The sequence below is a fragment of the Helianthus annuus genome, chromosome 5, assembly GCF_002127325.2.
Source record: "Helianthus annuus cultivar XRQ/B chromosome 5, HanXRQr2.0-SUNRISE, whole genome shotgun sequence".
In the NCBI taxonomy this organism is placed as follows: Eukaryota; Viridiplantae; Streptophyta; class Magnoliopsida; order Asterales; family Asteraceae; genus Helianthus; species Helianthus annuus.
The window spans coordinates 115,204,311-115,225,872 of record NC_035437.2 but is presented as its reverse complement, the minus strand read 5'-3'; the positions used below and the strand labels follow the sequence as shown (position 1 = coordinate 115,225,872).

General features: G+C 29.0%; 1 protein-coding gene across 1 annotated transcript; it reads right to left on the bottom strand.

Annotated features, from left to right (window-relative positions):
- Window positions 1-16,430: 16,430 nt before the first annotated feature.
- LOC110941131 (40S ribosomal protein S25) lies at window positions 16,431-18,878 on the bottom strand. Its single transcript, XM_022182755.2, has 4 exons — window positions 18,719-18,878; window positions 18,541-18,615; window positions 17,172-17,306; window positions 16,431-16,648 (listed from the first exon to the last, which is right to left on the bottom strand). The coding sequence occupies exons 1-4, from the start codon at window positions 18,719-18,721 to the stop codon at window positions 16,535-16,537; spliced, it is 327 nt and encodes a 108-aa protein (XP_022038447.1). The 5' UTR covers window positions 18,722-18,878; the 3' UTR covers window positions 16,431-16,534.
- Window positions 18,879-21,562: the final 2,684 nt, after the last annotated feature.

The following is a 21,562-nucleotide window of genomic DNA, read 5'->3' as shown; positions in this document are numbered from 1 at the left end:
TTTGGATGGAAACCTTATAAGATAGAACTAGATGATGCTACACTTTTTCACAACGTTTTGTTATCATGAAATGAAAATTTAACAAAAGAAAAATGAGACTTACAAATTCCATCCATTAAGACCAAATTTCATGAGAAATCATGACTAGGTTAATGAAGGATGAAATATTATCAAATCTCATTCTTAGTGACTTATAAGCATGTGTTATACGCCTTAATATTTAAATGGCTAAGGGAATAAATTAAGTTCCATTAGAAGTTATATTTCATTGGAACTTATCGCAAAAAGGAATATTCAGACATAATTCATTTATCATAATATTTGCTTGTATTTAATATGTCTTATATGAATAAAGGTATTAAAGAAACTAATTCATATATACTATGATTCCTTCTAAATATGTCCCTCAAAATTTTATAACATCTGGACATTAAGGAAATCAAGTCTGACATATATGACAGGTTCCCACAGCACGTACATCATTGAAACTTATCTTTTAGCATTCCTAGAGATCTAAAAGGTTAGTGGGAGCATTAAGTGTCTTAATCTTAACTTGCGAGAGTTGCAAGAGGTAGGGGAGTGAAAACTTGTTGTTACCTCAATTTGTACCTCTTGTACAAGACATTGCTTCTTTACAACTTTTCTCTTTAAGAATCTACTGCTACTGTAACAAAAGTTTCATTGTTGCTTAAACGTGGGCACACTCAGATTTCTTACCAAAATTATAATCCTCAAACAGAGAAACTACAATGAGTTACATCATTTACTTGTTTCTTTATTAGAATATATTGCCCTTCTAATGTTGACCATAAGCATGCTAAATTTTTTATGATTTCTAAAATTAGTGGGAGTAGTGAAAGTTCTTATCATGACTTGCAAGAAGTACAAGAGGCGGGGGGAAGCGACTTATTAAATTTTACTCCGATTACACCTCTTGTACACCATACTCCACCAACTCTTACACACTTAGAATCTTGAAAGTGATAGCAACTTAATCAAGAGTTAATCCATAAAACTGAAACTCATAATATAACCCAATAATCAACTACGGAGGTCATCTAGGTTTAACTGTGATGATTATGTATCCTCCCTGACTGAAGTTGAAATGGATATTGGATAGTTTATTGATCCTACATTTTCTAATTAAGCTATTTGCATCAATTTTCTAAATGGAATAAAAAAATTATTTTTAGCAAAATTGATTTTATGTTTAGTAACGTTTGTTATCAAAGAATCATCTTACCTTTTTGCAAAAGGTTTCTTTGAGGATCGTTATTGTTTTAGTTTAGTAGCTTATAATCATTTGTAGCTACATCAAATGAATATTAAAACAACTTTCCTTGAATAAAGACTTACATGTTCAAAACAACCTGAAGGTTCTAAACTGAAAGGTCAAGAACACTTACTTTGTAAGTCAATTAATACCATTCATGGGTTTAAAGCAAGCATCAAAATGTGATGAAATATTAATGCAATTCTTTTCATCAAGAATTAAGTGGATTTATGTACCCACCTCAAGATGAGTGGGAGTAATTAATGTAAACTTGTCCTTATATAATGATATTCTTTTGACAAGTATATGTTACATAAGTCAAAGAATTGTTCACACATACATTGATATAATGAATCTCGTAGATACCACTTATGTGAGAGATATCAAAATATACCAAGACAGACCCAACAGGGTATTAGTTTCGTCCCATAAGCTTTACTCTCAAGCGGGCTCTTACATGTGCAACAAATAATATTGCTCTCCTTTAGAGGATAAAATGATAAATGAGATTACTTCCTTATGCTTCATTAATTAGAAGCCTTATGAAGGTTCAAGTCTATACTCGTTTATATATTGCTCACACTGATGAGCATTAGATCACTCTAGATTATTGTGCAGCATCTTACGATATCTTTAAGAAACGAGAAAGACTATAAGAAGAGGTTGATTATTCTTACCTTGATTTTATGATGTTTAAAAGAAACTAAAAGTCAATTTGGGGTAATCCTTATGTTATAGACAACTCTTACTCATGGAGGAGTCATAAGAAACTGTTAACAACAACCTAAATTATAATGACATAATATGTTGTTGATTAACAACGCAATTGTCACTAAATGTTGTTGAAAACTTATTAGTGGACTCATAAACTTATGAACTCCATATAAATACTATATTGAAGACTTACTGTGAAAAGTCAGCTACCTTATTTCCTCGACCAGTAACAGTTCGAGAGGTGCAGTATTAAAGTTCGATACAAAATTATTGTTCGTTTATGAACAAGAAGAGGAAACTAAATATTTGTATCGAATACATTTACGTTCATGATATGCTTGCGGATCCGATAACTAAGGTCTAAACCCAAAGTCTTTTTAAGAGCTAATAATAAAGACGTGTTTTACTAAAAGCCTTACATAATAGCATATCGTACATATGAATGATTAGTTATTATTTTTCCTCAACTATACAATTTGTTTGTCTATAAATACGTGTATGCACCTAATGACGTATAGGCAAGAATTATACAAATTAATTTTTAAAGGGCTTACCTCGGTCATTTTGATCTTAAATTTACGTATGTTTTGATTTGGGGTTGTAATATGATTAATGGGGGTCTTGAGTTGACAATATCTCAATGACTGTATTTTCTAGTTACAACTTCAATTTGAAACATTAATTAATGTTTTAATTTGGCCAAACTTACTTATACTTATCACAAATGATCACTTGGTCAAGTGGGAGAATGTTAGAAATTACCCATTAATGTGGCCTAACGGATCATTTGAATAATGTTACCAATATGACATAACTAGTCTCCTACAATTACTTGATGGTAGTAATTTTAAATATTGATTAGTTCAAGGGGCAATTATGATTTTCCTTTAGGTACTTTTAATAAGAGAATGCATAGAGTTTTTCATAACCTACCATCACTTATAATCTATATATACTAATAAATGAGATGATGTGGGCTATGTGTCCTTGAATGGTGAAGTCATTTTGATGATGTGGCAACCATTGGTTTAGTGAACCTTGATTTTGGGAGGGAAATTGTCTAATTCTTAATACACAAACCACATTTGAGAATACACAAACCAAAAACTACATATCCACGCGGGATCCGATAATATTTGGGTCGGATATATGGTTTTTCAAAATAACCCAAATACAATATGGATCCTACATAATCTTATTTCTCAATCATTGAACTCTAAATTTTCATTCTACACTTTCTTTCTCTCGGTTCTCTCTCTTCTAAATTCCATCTCCGATCATCATCTTAGGTGCCGAATCTTTCAAAAATCATAGGTAAATTTACTTGAACAAACTTAAATACTGTTTATTTATGTTATTAGATCTTATAGGAACTTTTTGTTTTGTTCAAAACCCATTCGGCAGATCTTAATCATTTTCGTTGTTATTTGTTTGTAGATCGTTCCACATAATTTGCAGGTATGTAATTTATATTAGATTGTTACTTATTGTAAATGTTTAATGTGAATTTTTGATGATTTTTATGTTTTTTTTTTGTTGATCGAACCTGTTATATGTAAGTTTAATCAACAATCTATAAAAAATTTGTTCTTGATCTCCTTCTCCGCAGATGCTTATTGTTTGATTTTTCTTTTTTTTTTCATTGTTTGTTGATGATGATTTTGCATTATCCGATTCCAATCATATGAAATGGTATTTTGTTGATGTTTTGATTTTGTTCTCATGTTACTCATATTTTTATTTACAGTCTTTTAGTTTGTTGTTGATGATGATATGTTTTGATTGTGTCCGATGTGTTTTGATTGTGTCCGATGTGTTTTGATTGTGTTGATGAAGATTTACAGTGGTCTGATAATTTTTCATCCGGTATAATGTTTTTGTCTTCGGAAAATAAATATTTTTTACTTTTTTTTAAACCGTTTCTTTTTATTTTTGGATTTGAAAGTTTCTCCATTGACTAAATTATCTTTTAAAACTTATTGATTGTTGATTTAGGAATATTAATTGTTTTTCTATAAATATTTTACCGTTTTATTTTTTTAAAAACCTTCATATATATTTTTCAGATATGGATCCCTTGCACAACATTCCTTCATTTTTAAAGCTTATTGATGAAGATAACCCGATATTTTTGGTACGTTTATGTGTATTCTAATTACTAATCATATTTTAAGTAAACTGATATTTATCTTTTTTTTATTTTGTTTTAAACTCATAGCAAATAAATGGTGATTTATATTTAGTATGATAATTTTTAGTATGATAATTTACGGCATTGGATGTTAGTGATATAATTTTCAGAATTCAAATTTTAAATTTTAAATTTTGAGGTTTCTATTTTGAATTTTAAATTTAAAATTTTGAGCAATTTTAAATTTTGTTAATGATTTATTTTTAGTATGATAATTTTTCGGAATTAAGGTTTCTATTTCTATAAATAAATGGTGTTGCGTTTTTTGAAACCTCAAATTTAAAATTTTAAGGTTTCTATTTATATTTCCAGAATTTAAATTTTAAATTTAAAATTTTGAGCAATTTTAAATTTCGTTAGTGATTTATTTTTAGTATGATAATTTTCCAGAATTAAGGTTTCTATTTCTCTTTTCGGAATTCAAATTTTAAATTTAAAATTTTGAGCAATTTTATATTTCGTTAATGATTTTTTTTTTTTGAAACCTCAAATTTAAATTTTAGTGATTTATTTTAAGTATGATAATTTTCCGGAATTAAGGTTTCTATTTCTATAAATAAATGGTGATTTATTTTTAGTATGATAATTTTTAGTATGATAATTTACGGGATTGAATGTTAGTGATTTAATTTTCAGAATTCAAATTTTAAATTTTAAATTTTAAATTTTAAATTTTGACGTTTCTATTTTAAATTTAAAATTTAAAATTTTGAGCAATTTTAAATTTCGTTAGTGATTTATTTTTAGTATGATAATTTTCCGGAATTAAAGTTTCTATTTCTATAAATAAATGGTGTTACGTTTTTTGAAACCTCAAATTTAAAATTTTAAGGTTTCTATTTCTATTTCCGAAATTCAAATTTTAAATTTAAAATTTTGAGCAATTTTAAATTTCGTTATTGATTTATTTTTAGTATGATAATTTCCAGAATTAGGGTTTCTATTTCTATTTCCGAAATTCAAATTTTAAATTTAAAATTTTAAGCAATTTTAAATTTCATTAGTGATTTATTTTTGAAACCTCAAATTTAAATTTTAGTGATTTATTTTAATATGATAATTTTCCGGAATTAAGGTTTCTATTTCTATAAATAAATGGTGATTTATTTTTAGTATGATAAATTTTAGTATGATAATTTACGTGGCTGGATGTTAGTGATTTAATTTTCAGAATTCAAATTTTAAATTTTAAATTCTGATGTTTCTATTTTAAATTTTAAATTTTAAATTTTGAGCAATTTTAAATTTCGTTAGTGATTTATTTTTAGTATGATAATTTTCCGGAATTAGGGTTTCTATTTCTATAAATAAATGGTGTTACGTTTTTTGAAACCTCAAATTTAAAATTTTAAGGCTTCTATTTCTATTTCCAGAATTCAAATTTTAAATTTAAAATTTTGAGCAATTTTAATTTTCGTTAGTGATTTATTTTTAGTATGATAACTTTCCGGAATTAAGGTTTCTATTTCTATTTCCGAAATTCAAATTTTAAATTTAAAATTTTGAGCAATTTTAAATTTCGTTAATGATTCATTTTTGAAACCTCAAATTTAAATTTTAGTGATTTATTTTTAGTATGATAATTTTCCGGAATTAAGGTTTCTATTTCTATAAATAAATGGTGATTTATTTTTAGTATGATAAATTTTAGTATGATAATTTACAGGATTGGATGTTATTAATTTAATTTTCAGATTTCAAATTTTAAATTTTAAATTTTGAGCAATTTTAAATTTCATTAGTGATTTATTTTTAGTATGATAATTTTCCGGAATTAAGGTTTCTATTTTTATAAATAAATGGTGTTACGTTTTTTGAAACCTCAAATTTAAAATTTTAAGGCTTCTATTTCTATTTCCAGAATTCAAATTTTAAATTTTAAATTTTGAGCAATTTTAAATTTCGTTATTGATTTATTTTTAGTATGATAGTTTTCCGGAATTAAGGTTTCTATTTCTATTTCTGGAATTCAAATTTTAAATTTAAAATTTTGAGCAATTTTAAATTTCGTTGGTGATTTATTTTTGAAACCTCAAATGTAAATTTTAGTGATTTATTTTTAGTATGATAATTTTCCGGAATTAAGGTTTCTATTTCTATTTCCGGAATTCAAATTTTAAATTTAAAATTTTGAGCAATTTTAAATTTCGTTAGTGATTTATTTTTAGTATGATAACTTTCCGGAATTAAGGTTTCTATTTCTGTAAATAAATGGTGTTACGTTTTTTGAAACCTTTTTTTGTTTGTTTCGGTTTTTTATGTTTTCCGCTATTATGAGTTTATTTCTATAAATAATTTATTGTTTTCACGTGTTTATAATCGTTTACATTTAATTTGCAGGTATGGATTTGAGTAACAACAGTCTTTCATTCTTAAAGCTGATTGAGGACGATGATCCTATTTTTTTTGTATGTTTATTGGTTTTATGATTACTACACATATTGTATTTAGACTTATGTATTTAATTATTTATTTATTTATTTATTTTTTGTTTTCATTGATAGGAAATACCTAATGAATTTGCTTCATTAATGTGGGGAGAACAACCACCTTACAAGGAATCTAACTATGATTTCGTTACATCTTGAAAGATCGACAAACAGCTAATCATATTTTCCTTATTTACATTGATTATACAATTTTTGTCTAACTCTGTCTTAATCCTCTTTTTCATGATTGATTCTCTGATCTTCCGATTTGTGTTTGTGTACAGCAAAAAAACATCAACATGTGAAAAAAATTTGTTTGTTTTTCTTCAAGATATCGTTAGATTGTGTGTTTATGGTTAGATTTTGTGTTTCTCAAAAAGATTTGTGAGTAAAAACGATGACGATTATTCATATGAGAGGTATGTTATGGATCGATTTATTTTCGCATATCCGGGTTGTCACTGTTAATGTTAAAAAATCATGAGATATATGCATTGGAAAGTAGCTTTTGACTTATGCGTCAAAACGAGGTCAATTTGTAACAGGTTAGATGAATCTATAAACCTCTCATTGTTTATTTTGTTTGTTTCAATCAGTCTCACTTATTTGATTTGGATGATTTTTTTTTTCAATATCATGCTGATGTGTGGAGAGGAATCAATTGAGGAGTTCAATTTTTTATCAAATCAAGGAATCTTACAATGTACGTGATCTCTCACTCTTAGACTTTCTTTTGAATTTTATATTATTTTGCTTTGGGTATCATGGGGAATTCATTAACAATAGACGAATGAATTAGATTTTAAAACTGAAATTAATAATCTTAAATTCAAATTTTAAATCTCAAAATTGAAATATCGTTGATCTAAAAATGAACAAATTCTGATCTATCATTTGGTGGATGAAGAATCCATTAGATCTGCACTTAGATCCGATCAAAAGTTGATTTATTAAAGATTGTTTCGATTGCTAATAACGTTTTATTTGTTCTTATTTCTGTAGATCCGATAAAAAAATTAAAGGTATGTTGTTTTAGTTAGTTGTTTATCATGTCTTCCCCATTTATGACAGTTATTGAATTTTGTTGAATTTGTTTTTCATGTGAATCCATAATCTGTGATAAAAATCGGACTCCGATATTTCCTCAAACAAAAGAGGTTAGTTAAATTTTATATTTTTTTATCTTTTTTTAAGTTTGTAATATTTAATTTTATCCTTTCTGTTCAGTATCTTTTTTTTTTTTTGAATTAGTAATGTATGTTCTGAATGATTTATGGTTTGTATTTTCCCATGGTTAACCGTCAATCTTTTGTGAAATTCGTACTCGGAATGTTCGTCTACCAAAACAGGTTAGTTAAATGTTGTTGGTATTGTTTGTTTTTTTATGTATAGTCTTTCTTATTTCTTATTAAATTTTGTGTCACTTTTTTTTTTAAATTAGTAATATATGTTCTGATTGATTTATTGTTTGTACCCATGGTGAACCCTCAATCTTTTTTGAAATTCGGACTCGGAATGTTCGTCTACCAAAACAGGTTAGTTAAATGTTGTTGGTATTGTTTGTTTTTTGATATGTATACTCTTTCTTATTTCTTATTAAATTTTCTGTTTAGGCATAATTTTGAAACTTTACGTCATTATCTTTTGAAGTTCATATTGTTAGTTTTGTCACTTATGAGTTTTCCTATTTAGGTTTAAAGATACCTTTAATTTCTTTCTAAAGAGGTTTTTGTTTCCATAAACACATTACTGTTTTTAAGGTTAATTTTTCTATTCTCAATTATAACTCGGTTTCTGTAATTAGACGTTGTTTCTATAAATAAGTTACCGTTATATTTTTTAAAAAAATTCTTTTATTCCTTTACAATTATGGATCCTAAAAACAACGCTCCAATCGTTTTTAAAGTTGATTGATGACTATGATCCTATATTTTTGGTATGTTTCTTTGGTTTTCATTTTATCAACAGACAATAAGTTATTTAAGCTTATATGTTTTTTGTTTCGATTCATAGGAAATACCGTATGATTTTGCAAGCTTATTGTGGGGAGGAAAAGTTTCATATGGTTAATGTCTTGAAATTATTGATGATGACTTATGCAACTGCAGGAATATGAATCTTCTTCGAACACAAGAGGTAAGTTTAATTTTATCGTTTTTTTGGTGTTTTTTGATCCGGTATAATGATAGTTTTCATCGTTTATGCTAATCTCTATAATTTTTAAGTTATTTTGTTTATTTTTTTGGCAAATCAAAACTATGATATTTTTTTGAAATTTGAAAATCTTCGTTTTTTTACTAATAAATTTTGTATTGTATTAATATGTATTAATGAATCTTTTGTTTTGGTTTTTTATTTCTGTTTTTCTTTTTTCATGATTAACTAATAAATTTTATATTATGTTAATTTCGAATCCATTAAAGATAATGTAAATTTTTAGTGTGTGATATGTTTTTACGGAATATTGATTGTGTTTCTAAAAATAAATAGGTTTTAATTTTTTTTTGAAACCGTTCCTTTTTAATTATTTGCTTTAGAAGTTTATCCCGATATTATAAGTCTGATTCTATAAATAGTTTACCGTTTTAATTTTTAAAAAGCCTTCATATTTAATTTCCAGATATGGATCAGAGTAACAACCGTCCTCCATTTTTAAAGCTTATTGAGGAAGATGATCCATTATTTTTGGTATATTTATATGTTTTCTAATTATTATTTTTTTGTCATTGTTTTTTTTTTCTTATTTTGTTAAATTTAATTACTATTCGTATTAGGTTGTTAAACATTTTTTCCCTTATATGTAGTCCAAAGATGATTGGGATAAAAAAACTGAACCGAAAGGGAAAGCAAGTGTTCTTTGTGATGAAAATCAAAGTTCAAAGGTTTGTGTTCATTTACTAAATTATAGGAGTTTGTAATTAACTGAATTGTTTTACCTTTGTTTTTTCATTTTCAAAGGTTAATGTTTTATGTTTCTTAGGATGATCCGAAGGGGAAATCAAATGTTGTTATTAATGAAAATCTAACTTTAAAGGTTTTTGTTCACTTAGTTTGATTTTATCGTTTTTTTTTTTTTTTGTGTTTTTTGATCCGGTATAATGATAGTTTTCATCGTTTATGCTAATCTCTATCATTTTTAAGTTATTTTGTTTATTTTTTTTGGCAAATCTAACTATGATATTTTTCGAAATTTGAAAATCTTTGTTTTTTTACTAATAAATTTTGTATTGTATTATATGTATCAATGATTTTTTTGTTTTGGTTTTTTATTTCTGTTTTTCTTTTTTATGATTATCTAATAAATTTTATATTGTGTTAATTTTGAATACATTAAAGATTATGTAAATTTTTTGTGTGTGATATGTTTTTACGGAATATTGATTGTGTTCTAAAAATAAATAGGTTTTAAATTTTTTTGAAACCGTTCCTTTTGAATTATTTGTTTTAGAAGTTTCTCCCGATATTATAAGTTTGTTTCTATAAATAGTTTACCATTTTTAATTTTTAAAAATCCTTCATATTTAATTTCCAGATATGGATTAGAGTAACAGCCGTCCTTCATTTTTAAAGTTTATTGAGGAAGACGACCCATTATTTTTGGTATGTTTATTTGTTTTCTAATTATTATTTTTTTGTCATTGTTTTTTTTTCTTATTTTGTTAAATTTAATTACTATTCGTATTAGATTGTTAAACATTTTTTCACTTATATGTAGTTCAAATATGATTGGGATAAAAAAACTGAACCGAAAGGGAAAACAAGTGTTCTTTGTGATGAAAATCAAAGTTCAAAAGTTTGTGTTCATTTACTAAATTATAGAAGTTTGTAATCAACTGATTGTTTTACCTTTATTTTTTCAATTTCAAAGGTTAATGTTTTATGTTTCTTAGGATGATCCGATGGGGAAATCAAATGTTGTTGTTGATGAAAATCTAACTTTAAAGGTTTTTGTTCACTTAGTTTAATTTTATTGTTTTTTTTTTGGTGTTTTTTGATCTGATATAATGATAGTTTTCATCGTTTATGCTAATATCTATAATTTTTAAGTTATTTTGTTTATTTTTTTTGGCAAATCTAACTATGATATTTTTTTTAATTTGAAAATCTTTGTTTTTTTGCTAATAAATTTTGTATTATATTAATATGTATTAATGATTCTTTTGTTTTGGTTTTTTATTTCTGTTTTTCTTTTTTCATGATTAACTAATAAATTTTATATTGTGTTAATTTTGAATCAATTAAAGATTATCTAAATTTTTAGTGTGTGATATGTTTTTACGAAATATTGATTGTGTTTCTAAAAATAAATAGGTTTTCAATTTTTTTGAAACCGTTACTTTTTAATTATTTGTTTTAGAAGTTTCTCCTGATATTATAAGTTTGTTTCTATAAATAGTTTCCCGTTTTAATTTTTAAAAAGCCTTCATATTTAATTTCCAGATATGGATCAGAGTAACAATTGTCCTTTATTTTTAAAGCTTATTGAGGAAGATGACCCATTATTTTTGGTATGTTTATTTGTTTTCTAATTATTATTTTTTTGTCAATGTTTTTTTCTTCTTATTTTGTTATATTTAATTACTATTCGTATTAGATTGTTAAACATTTTTCCCCATATATGTAATTCAAAGATGATTGGGATAAAAAAAAATGAACCGAAAGGGGAAGCAAGTGTTCTTTGTGATAAAAATCAAAGTTCAAAGGTTTGTGCTCATTTACTAAATTATAGGAGTTTGTAATTAACTGAATTGTTTTACCTTTATTTTTTCATTTTCAAAGGTTAATGTTTTATGTTTCTAAGGATGATCCGAAGGGGAAATCAAATGTTGTTGTTGATGAAAATCTAACTTTAAAGGTTTTTGTTCACTTAGTTTAATTTTATCGTTTTTTTTTTTTTGTGTTTTTTGATCCGATATAATGATAGTTTTCATCGTTTATGCTAATCTCTATAATTTTTAAGTTATTTTGTTTATTTATTTATTTTTTTGGCAAATCTAACTATGATATTTTTTGAAATTTGAAAATCTTTATTTTTTACTACTAAATTTTGTATTGTATTAATATGTATTAATGATTCTTTTGTTTTGGTTTTTTATTTCTGTTTTTCTTTTTTCATGATTAACTAATAAATTTCATATTGTGTTAATTTTGAATCCATTAAAGATTATGTAAATTTTTAGTGTGTGATATGTTTTTACAGAATATTGATTGTGTTTCTAAAAATAAATAGGTTTTAATTTCTTTTGAAACCGTTCCTTTTTAATTATTTGATTTAGAATCCAAACATGTATTTTTTTTGTAGATGTTTTTTGTTGTAGCTGATGTGGGTGCGGCAAGGTTGGGAATAAGTATGAGTCGGGTCAAAATAGTTTGATTTAGAGTGTAGAGTGACATTGAGGTATTATCTATATGTGTATACAAATTTTAAAAAAATATACATGATTAATATACATTCTTGCTTTTGTATATTTTTATAGCTCTTTACAACAAGAAAAAGTTTAAACCGAATTAAAAATTTATGGTGGAGAAAATGGAAAGATGATACTTTAGATGTTAAAAGTGTTATTTTTATACTTCTATTTGTTATAAATTAAATTTTCCTACCCGGAAAATTTTCGGGTTATAACCTATATATATATATATATATATATATAACATTTTTATTATTTTTCTTATTACTCTTTCTACAGCTCATTCCCGAGTCTATCCTGCCCAAGTTATTTGATTATACATCAAATGATATTATTTCCATTATAAATATAGGCAACAAAATCTTTCACTTCAAGATTGAAACGCTTGATGGTAAAGTCGGTTTCTCCATTGGTATTGATGTAATTGTTAATCTGTTTCAATTGGAGGCCGGTTATTATTTAATATTCTCAAGAGGTTTTGGGAATTATTTCCATTTAACAATTTTTGGTAAAAATGGTGTTGAAATTAATTTTGCTGATGTAGAAGTTGATGTGGTAAGTATAAATTTGGTTGCTTCTTTATATATTTAATTACTATATTGTTATTCTAATAAATATTATATATGATTTTCAGCCTGTAGTTGCACCTATTGATGTAGTTGAAGAGCCAGCTATTGATGAACAACAAGATGGTCGTGTTTATAACTTTGTTCGTATGGCTTCTAAAGATCTTGTAAGTTTTAATATTATTCTTGGAACTACTATATATTAAAAACTACATTTTTATTATTCACATAAAAATACATTATTATTTTTATATTCTTCTTCTTATTAATTTATTTTAAAAACAATACAGCGGCTGCCTGATAATGTTTCAAGGATAGCTAAACTTGATTCTGATTTAAAACCTATGACCGTCAGACTTCTACATTTGACTGAGCAAGAGGAGTTTACCAACCGTACCAGACGTGAAAAGAGAGGAGAAGGTTTTCGTTATGCGTTATGCAAATGGTCGAGATTCATGAAACGTGCTCGCATTAACGAGGGTGATACGGTTCACTTTTCTTTTGATGAAACTCATCAAGTCTTGAATGTTGAATTGGTTGTACCTCACAAAAGGAGTACTGATTAGTTGTTTTACATTTAGGTTTTGGATATTTGGTTTTCATATGATATACATTTACTTTGTTATGGTTAATAGTTTTTAACAATGTTTAATGGTTTTGAATTTTAAGTTATTACATCTTATCATATGTTAGTTTACTATTAGTGTTTCTTTTAATGGATAACACAATTTTGACATTATTTAGTGTGCAAACTTTATCGATAATTGTTTCGACTTCCAATGCAGTTTTTGTTATGATATCCATTCATATAATCAGCCACAAACCGTTTTATCATTTATTCATACACCTTATTCATCATACAATTTTTCGTTTAGTAATATATATGTATATATTTATTTGTTTAGAATGATAGATTAACAACCCGTGAGTATTCACGGGTTATAACCTAGTCATTATATATTGATCATTCGTATTGATAAAAATGTATGAAAAACTCCTTAAGAACACCATGATCAATTCTCTCTAGTGTGATCCATCAACACAAGGTACCATAACGGGAATCATGACTTCATATTTATCCTCAAAGATAGTCATCCCTACAAGTAAGTATCTCTAACTTGGCATCTATATTTATGTTATGATTGAATAAACATGATTAGGGTTCTTTATTTTGACCCATGTTTAAAGATATAATCAGCAACACCTTTAATTACTAACACCTAATTTTATTTAAGTTTAAATCAATTTTACAAAATCTATTTATTTTTTTCATCTTTTTATAATATCTCTTAATTACATAAAATCTATTTATTTATTTTTTATTTTCATCTTTTTATTAATTTCTTATTTAACATAAAATCTACTAGTTACACCAGTATTTTTTTAAGTAGATTTTTTAAATAAATTCTACTAGCTATATAGTTTTATGTAAATTAAATATCTTACTCGTTTTAAATAATGTAAATCTTACTCGTTTTCAATTTTGGATAGATATGATAGATAATAATAAATATCTTTCATTTAAATTAACAAATAGACATGTATAAAGCTGTTAGTTTTAAATAATGTAAACCTTACTCGTTTTCAATTTTGGATTCAACTAACATGTATCGAGTAAATTTTTCAACTGTGTATTTAGTTTTGTAGATTTGAATTGTGCATATAATTAATTTTATATTAATATGTATTTTATATCTCCGTGATCAATATAACAAATATAGAAACTGTATAAGTTCTAAAATAGTAAAATGTAAATGAACAAAAAAATACTGGTGTAACTAATAGATTTTATGTTAAATAAGAAATTTAATAAAAAAGATGAAAAAAAAAATAGATTTTATGTTAATTAAGAGATATAATAAAAAGATGAAAATAAAAAAAATAAATAGATTTTGTAAAATTGATGTAAACTTAAATAAAATTAGGTGTTAGTACCCAAAGGTGTTATATTGATAAAATTAAAAAAAAAAATAGAAGGGCAATTTAGTCATTATATTGATAAAATTAACTATTTTGGTGTTAGTATCCAATGGTGTTAAAAAATTGAAATCATAAAACCTAAATCTGTTAAAAAAAGTTAGTACCCAAAAGTGAAACTAGCTACCATAGGGTCCATCTGTGTAATTAACTCATATAATTATCTATATTACTTTGTATTTTCCTAACATCTCAACCTTTTAACATTAACACTTACAACCCCTTAACTTTCTAAAGACTTTGTAATCAAGTTACGTGTTTTTTATGTACGTGTCGATAGAAATTCAAGTTGATTTAAGTTTTCGGTTGATCTACGTTTTGACGTAAAAAAAATTTGAAAACTAGCCGAGTGAAATATAATACGTTTTAATTAGACGGTATAAATTCGATATACTTTACGTTTCAACGCCACGGCAACGCGCAGGGCAACTTACTAGTTTTATATAAACATAGAGCTAGTTGTGATTTTTCTGTTCCAGTTTTTCATTTCTTTAAAAATGATAGGGGGCATGTGACAATTGGGAAACCTATTTTTCATCTTATTTGTTTTTCAGGGAAAGCTGTTGGAATCTTAGTTACTTATGGCGAATATGGTAAAAACAATTTAATGTTATAAAATTTTATACATCTAGTTTTACAAAAAGAAAAATACATGCTAATCACAAATATTACATAACCATAACTCTTTGTTCTACACATGTGCAGAATCAGCATGGCGCCTATAACTCAAGTATGAAAAAAAACAAGAGCAGCTGAACTATAACCAAAATAATCAAACTGAACTTAAAGATCACATGACTCTTTGATAATTCATATTTATGGTTCACTTAGGCCCCCCGGAGCGCCCCGTTATGAAGACCTGAAGACCTGATCACGCGTGGTGTAGCGTAATACACCACTGCCACCCGATTCCAAAACGCGTGAAACTCACCACTCGTGCTGGCCATGACGCGTGAAGTTTAAAATATTACCGTTTTATGTTACCATTTTGTACTGTTGAACACGAGATTGGGTGTCGGATCCTCCTACACAAGTTCCCGTTCCCGAAAATGTCCAACAAGACTTGCGCAATGAAAAACTTTACTTTCGGTTGAGATATGATTTAATTGAACTTGTAGGTTCTTTAGGTTTGGAATATCCGGATTCGGACGAGTAGGTTTTCTTTATATATCTTTTTTATTTTTATATTTTTTTTAATTTGTAAGTTGTAACCTAAAATATGTAAAGAAATATAGTTTTTTATTTAGATGAAATTATTATTGTTAATTTATAATTTACAAAATTAAAAAAAAACATCATGATGAGCACCCCTACTAAAATCCATCACTAGTTATGAAATCAAGCTCAATGACATAGCAGATAATGATTAAGTGTGGTGAGTGATGAAAAGTGGAGCACTCCTACCCCCTTATAGGAGTACCGGTTGGGCTTTAAGTTGAAAAGAGGGCATGGTAACACAATTAAGGGTACAAACGAGCCGAGCAGCTCGTGAGCTACGAGAGATCGGCTCGAGAAAAAGCTCAAAACAAGAAGTGTCTTTTCAAGCCCGAGTCAAGCTTAAATTTAAAGTAAAGCTCGTTTAGATATGGAGCCCGAGCTCGACCTCGGCAGTGAAGCTTGTCAAGCTCGTAGAAACAAGCCGAGCCCATGCCTAAAAATAACCTTTTTAGTAAACGATCTCGAGCCAAGTTTCACTTATCGAGCTCGCGAGGCTAAACGAATCTATTATTTGTATTATTTTTATTTCAAGCTCAAGCTTGAGATATTACCAGCAAGCCAAGCTCAAGCTCTCATAGGTAATTCGAGCTCGAGGTTGAGCCTGATCGGGCTCGGCTCGTTTGCACCCCTATATGACTTGTAAACAGTACATACGACCAACGGAAAAATTAACCAAACATTTGAAATCCAAATCTAACCAACAAGAGCAAAATTAAATCTCAAAAGTGACATAGCAACACATTATGGGCTAGATCTCAAGTATTAGTAGCCCTGGTGTAGATCTGCTGGCTAGCATGAGCAGATACCATCCTTATTGCACCTCTTGCCATCAAATCCTTAATCGCCTTACGTGCCAAAGAACCGTTGATCTGAAAGAAATATAACATGTGACTATCATTAGACCAAAATCCAAAACAAATACACAAAATTTTCTGTCGTTAAATAACCCAGTTTCAATCTGTTGTTCTACTGTCCAACCCACTACTTTTGGTCATTATACAATTAGGGGAGTTTGTTATCTGTTAACTATTCTATTGATCTACGTATATAACTAAATTTATATATTTTATTGATCTATAAATACAAAATTCATATATATATATCAGAACATATGTTTATTAATTAGTTTAATCATAATTACATATATTAATTTTTATAATGTAAAATACATTATTTAAACACAAATTACAATATATTTATCCATAGATTATAGGCTCGTTTAGACTTGTGAAGCTAATCAAGCTCGACTTATGAACCTTGCACTCAGACTCCTTTACTAAACGAGCCTCAATATCAATTCACAGAAACAGTTTTCTTAAGAAGTCTATACCTTAAAGACGCATAACAAATCTGAATTAAAAACACAAGTAGCAAAAGAAATTGCAATAATACCCTTAATCTGTCGGACAAGATGGAAGGAGTGATGAGCTTGAACTTTGGAGCTTCAGAAAGAAGCTTGTCGTATGTTGCCTTGTCAAACAAAACCATATTGTTGACCTTCTCCTTTTGCTTTCCTTTGCTCCACTTCTGCAGGACATTTCAGTAACACTATTATCCTCCATTAATTAAAAAAAGCAACAGTATATATATACACACACACATATATAATCAATCAACAAACTGAAACTACAAGTTAATGTATGCACTTGGTTTTAGAAAAAAGCAAGACATTTAAGTCTCCAAAACAGGCACAAAACAAAGCTCTATATACAACCATATACGCTTTATGTACAACCAAAAGTTCTCTCGCATATCAAGTTTTAAGTAAACCATTCTTGGTTTTAAAAAGCAAGAGGTGCACAAAAGCGACAAGGTCTAAAACCGAGGCACGAAGCGCGAGGCGCAAAAGCAGCGGGCTTTTCATACCCAAGGCGCAAGCTAATTATATATATTTTTATATATCCCATAGGTTTTTTAGGTTTCCCTACCCAAAACATAGCTATGAGCAAGGTTTTTGTATGATTTTAGCAGCATGTACAGGACAAAAAAACCCAAGGTACAACGGTTAGATACATAAAAACGGCCCGGGTACGAGAGGCGCACGCCTCAGGCCAAAAAAGCCCAGAAAAATCCCAAAAATGCATGCCTTTTTAGCACTTCGTGTAATTATTCTAGGCGCTGAGCGAAAAAGCCCCAGAGCATACGCCTTTTTTGCGCCTCGGGTTTAAGCGCGCCTCATACGCACTTTTTAAAACCAAGAAACCATCCATAATCTCTTCAATCTTTTTGATCATATGCAAGTTGTCCATAATTTCCCATAATTTTTGTGCAGCAGGTTGTTGTACAAAATGCTTTTCAAGTTGTACATGTATCATGTATGTAATTTCTATATTAAAACATATATAAAGGTTATCATCTCAGGATATTGGGTAAATAATGCTAGAAACCTATAGGAAATCAATAAAAATATATATATATATATATAATTATTTGCACCTCAGGCAGAGAAAAGCTGCTTTTGCGCTTGGCGCTTCGGTTTTAGACCTTGTCGCTTTTGTGCGCTTTTCGTTTTTTTTTTTAAACCAAGGTACTTTCTATCAGATACTTATAGAGTCATATGTCACTTAGGGTCAACTTCTACATGTATGCAAATGCAACCAAATAATATTAGCATTTGTGTTCAAACTAATATTGTTTAAAAATCACATAAATAACAACAGACCAGAAGCTAAAATAACCTAATTAAATTTAAAAAATCTCACAAAAATACAATGAAATAAACGTAAAAATAGTTAAAATAAAAATAAAATAATGAATTGACCTTCTTCTTCTGCTTACCACCGCCGGACTTAGCCGGCTTAGACGACGGCGGCGGAGCCTTCTCCTTCTTCGGCGCCTGATTTACACAGAGAACGAATATTAAAATCTATTGGAAAGTGAAATTAGTTGTAAAATGAGATGCATAAGGTCGTTTAGATCTGATAATTGCGTTAGCTTACCATGAAAACTGTTGATCCTCTAGGGTTTCAGAGCACAGAGAAGACGATAATGTTGCAGCCGCAAGGAAGGAAATGGAGGTTGTGAGTGAACTAGGGTTTTAAAGGTTTTTACCTTTCATCGAGCTTGCGGGTTTATATGAAACGGGTCGGGTTCAAATTTACATTTGCATACTTGTCGATGAATGCTGACCACTAAATATTAATCATACCTAGTAAAATTACACAAATACCAAAGCTATTGATAGAGTCTAGGAAGGGTGAGATGTAGGCACACCTTATCTTTACTCCTAGGGATAGAGAGGCTGCTTCCAGTAAGACATTCGGCTCCAAAACACCCAGGAAAGAAATAAATAGAACATAAGGTGTGTGTGTGTGTGTATGAAGCTACCAATATAACATGAGTGGTGAAAGAGTGCATGGTAAACAAGACAAATATAACAACACAAACAACCTATACACATAGTTACATATCTACGACCATACACTACACCTAAAAACACAATTATACCCTCTCCTAGAAATCCTTAACCTTAATCTTACGTCTCCACAAGCTCCTATCATGGACCATGTTCTTAGAGAAGTGCAATCTTTGCAAATCTTGCCTAATCCGCTCGTCCCAAGTAATTTTGGGTCTGCCTCTACTCCTCCTACCCTCCACCTCAAGAGTTTCAACTACTCTAACTGGCTCTATTGTCTGCCTCCTCTTCACATGCTCAAACCATCTCAATTTTCCCTCCTTTATCTTATCTGATATACTAGTTACTTCTAACCTCTTCCTAAAAACATCATTTCTTATCAGGTCTAACCTTGTGTGCCCACACATCCATCTTAGCATTCTCATCTCTGCCACCTCCATCTTGCGTGCTTGTACTTCCTTAATGGCCCAACAGTCGGTTCCGTATAACATAGCATGTCTAATTGCAACCCTATAAAATTTTCCTTTCAATTTTGTTGGGAACCTCCTATCGCACAATACCCCAGTGGCAGATCTCCACCTACACCATCCAACCTTGATGCGGTGGGCAACGTCACTATATATCTCCCCATCCCTCTAAACAAACGATCTTAGATACTTGAACTTAGTCACCTGCGGAACCACTTGACCGTCAATGGTAATCTGAATGTCCTCATCGTTGTCTACTCCACTAAAGTCACAATACATGTACTCAGTCTTAGATCGACTAATCCTTAAACATCTAGCCTCTAAAGCTGCTCGCTACTCTTCTAATCTCGCATTCAGGCTTTGTTTACTATCAGTAACTAACACAATATCATCTGCAAAAACGGGCACCACGGAAGAGCCTCCTGAATTAACTTTGTCAACTCATCTAGGATAACTGCAAATAGAAAAGGCCTCAAAGCAGACCCTTGGTGAAGTCCTACTTCCACCGGGAAAAAATTAGTATCCCCTACAGACGCTCAGACACTAGTCTCAGTCCTAACATACATATCCCTAATTAAGTCTATATACTTCCCAGAAACCCCTCTACTCTCTAAATTATCCCAAATCAGTCTACGTGACACACTGTTATAGGCCTTTTCAAGATCAATGAACTCTATGTGTAGGTCCCGTTTCTTCTCCCTATACTTCTCCATCAATCTTCTTAGAATATGTATTGCTTCCATATTTAATCGCCCTGGCATGAAACCAAATTGGTTTACCCTGAATTTCTCTTTTAACACTTGTAACCACTAAATATTATTTAGTTTTTTTATTTTCATTTAAACACTGTATACACTAGGTTATAGTGAGGATAAATAATGAAAATTGTTTGATTGAAAAATATAATAAGACAAGTAATGTCCAACTCACTTCTAAATTTCTTGGTTATCCCTTTTTCAATAAACTTTTTGATTATTTTACATCATATAATTAAACATTACAAAAATATTTAAATAACTCATAAATTTATTCACCATTATTTTGTTATACAATTAATCTGTGTTGTCTCACATATGAGTTCAAGAACTATTGGGCTATATTGATGTTTATCAATATAAGAAAATGATTTCCTGAGATATTAAATAAGTGGATATTATTAATATATAGTTAATTTAGTAATTTTAAAAAAAACAAAAATATATAATATTTTGCCAATCATGAATGCTAATTGATGGTAAAATATGAACTAAATTCGTACATTTGGATTTCAGATTCAGTACAATGTACACAATATAACAATAATAATATAAGTGTAATAGTTTCAAAGCCACGTAATAATGATTCTAAACTGTGCACATAAGTTGTTATATGACGACGAGGGTCTCCGTTTGGACTCCTCGTCTGGGTTCACCATCTTAGATTGATAACTAGGCCTGAGCCCATTCGGGTCTTTCTCAATATGTTTAGTTGGTTCGAGTGGGCCATGTCCTGGTGAGCCTGTTCTTGGACCGGCCTATTAGGGTTATGGCCCAAATGTTTTACTATATAAAGAGAAGCTCCTTCTCCCAAAAGGGGCAGACAACATCTCCCACAACTTGAGGTTACTTCTTCTTCCTCTTTCCTCCATATTGCTCCTGCTCCTTCTCTCTAAACTACACCCTTTACTTGCACATACAATTATCATTGTCATACATGATACTAACTTGAACATCGGAGTGCCCTCGGGGTAAACCCCATCGGGCCCTCTAACTAGATATTCATGCGGTTGCAGCCCAAGACCCAACACCCCGCAAGAGGAACCATCACCATGACGACAAAATGAGGAATCTGAACCGGATCCTACCGAATCTAAGGTTAGTAACACCAAGCCGTTTTGATCATGGATTCGACATTGGCGCCATCCGTGGGACCGAACACAAACATGTCTCGGTCTCTTCATACAAACGGCTAGATCTGCCCTC